The sequence below is a fragment of the Malurus melanocephalus genome, unplaced genomic scaffold (genome assembly GCF_030028575.1).
Source record: "Malurus melanocephalus ecotype Western Australia unplaced genomic scaffold, MMel_1.1 scaffold_1407, whole genome shotgun sequence".
NCBI lineage: Eukaryota > Metazoa > Chordata > Aves > Passeriformes > Maluridae > Malurus > Malurus melanocephalus.
The window spans coordinates 2,868-3,713 of NW_026624639.1; the positions used below are offsets into that span (position 1 = coordinate 2,868).

At 43.2% G+C, this 846-nt stretch overlaps 1 protein-coding gene across 1 annotated transcript in view; it reads right to left on the reverse strand.

The window, feature by feature from the left end:
- MIB2 (MIB E3 ubiquitin protein ligase 2) overlaps positions 1-846 on the reverse strand; it is a 27,454-nt gene that overhangs the window by 2,692 nt on the left and 23,916 nt on the right. The window contains exons 10-12 of the mRNA XM_057387869.1: positions 691-840; positions 144-298; positions 38-80 (exon numbers count right to left, since the gene is read on the reverse strand). Coding sequence (XP_057243852.1) covers positions 38-80; positions 144-298; positions 691-840 — 348 coding nt within the window. The remainder of the gene's footprint in view (positions 1-37; positions 81-143; positions 299-690; positions 841-846) is intronic.

The window sequence follows — 846 nt, forward strand, 5'->3', positions numbered from 1 at the left end:
GAAGACCTGAAAAAGAGCAACAGCCCCATCCACCAACATCCAAACCCCAAAAATGTTCAAGAAASCCCCCAGAACCGCCCCTGCCACTCGTTAAAATCTGCAAAAAAGCATAAAAATGGAAAAAAAAAATAAAAAAAACTCACAGCTTGTTGCCTTTGAGAGAAGAATAGTGGAGGAGGTTGAAGCCTTGGCTGTTCTGGACRGTGAAGTCGATGTTGGGGACCTCGGTGAGGATCTCAATGGCGGCTTTGTCGTCCAAAGTGATGGCGCAGTGCAGGGGGGTGTCTCCATGGGCATCCTACACATGGAGAGCCAAGAAAATGCAGGTTATTGACTAAAAATAAATTAAAAAACAACAAAAAAAAAACCATTAAGAAACCCCATGAAGAACAACAAAAAAAAAACCCGCAGAAAAATTCAAGTAAACAAAAAAACCCCACAAATAAAAGCAAACCAAAAATCAAAAAAACCACACAAAACCACAAAAATGGAAACAAAAATAAACCCGCAAAAACCCAACCAAAAAAACAAACAAAAACCCAAAACCCAACAAAAAAATGAAACAAAACTCAAAAACGCAACCAAAAAACAGAACAAAACCCCAAAAACTCAACAAAAAAAACAACTTAAAAATCCAAAACCAACCAAAAAAAACCTAAAACCCCCCCAATCCCGAATCCCCAGCCTTACTGGGAGGTTGACGTCACAGTTGAGCTCGCAGAGCGCTCGCAGCACCTCGGTGAAGCCCTGGCTCACGGCCACCATCAGAGGTGTGCACTGGCCATTGTTCAGCAAATCTGCACTGGCCCCCTTGGCCAGGAGCAGCCGGGCAACCTCAGCCTGGTT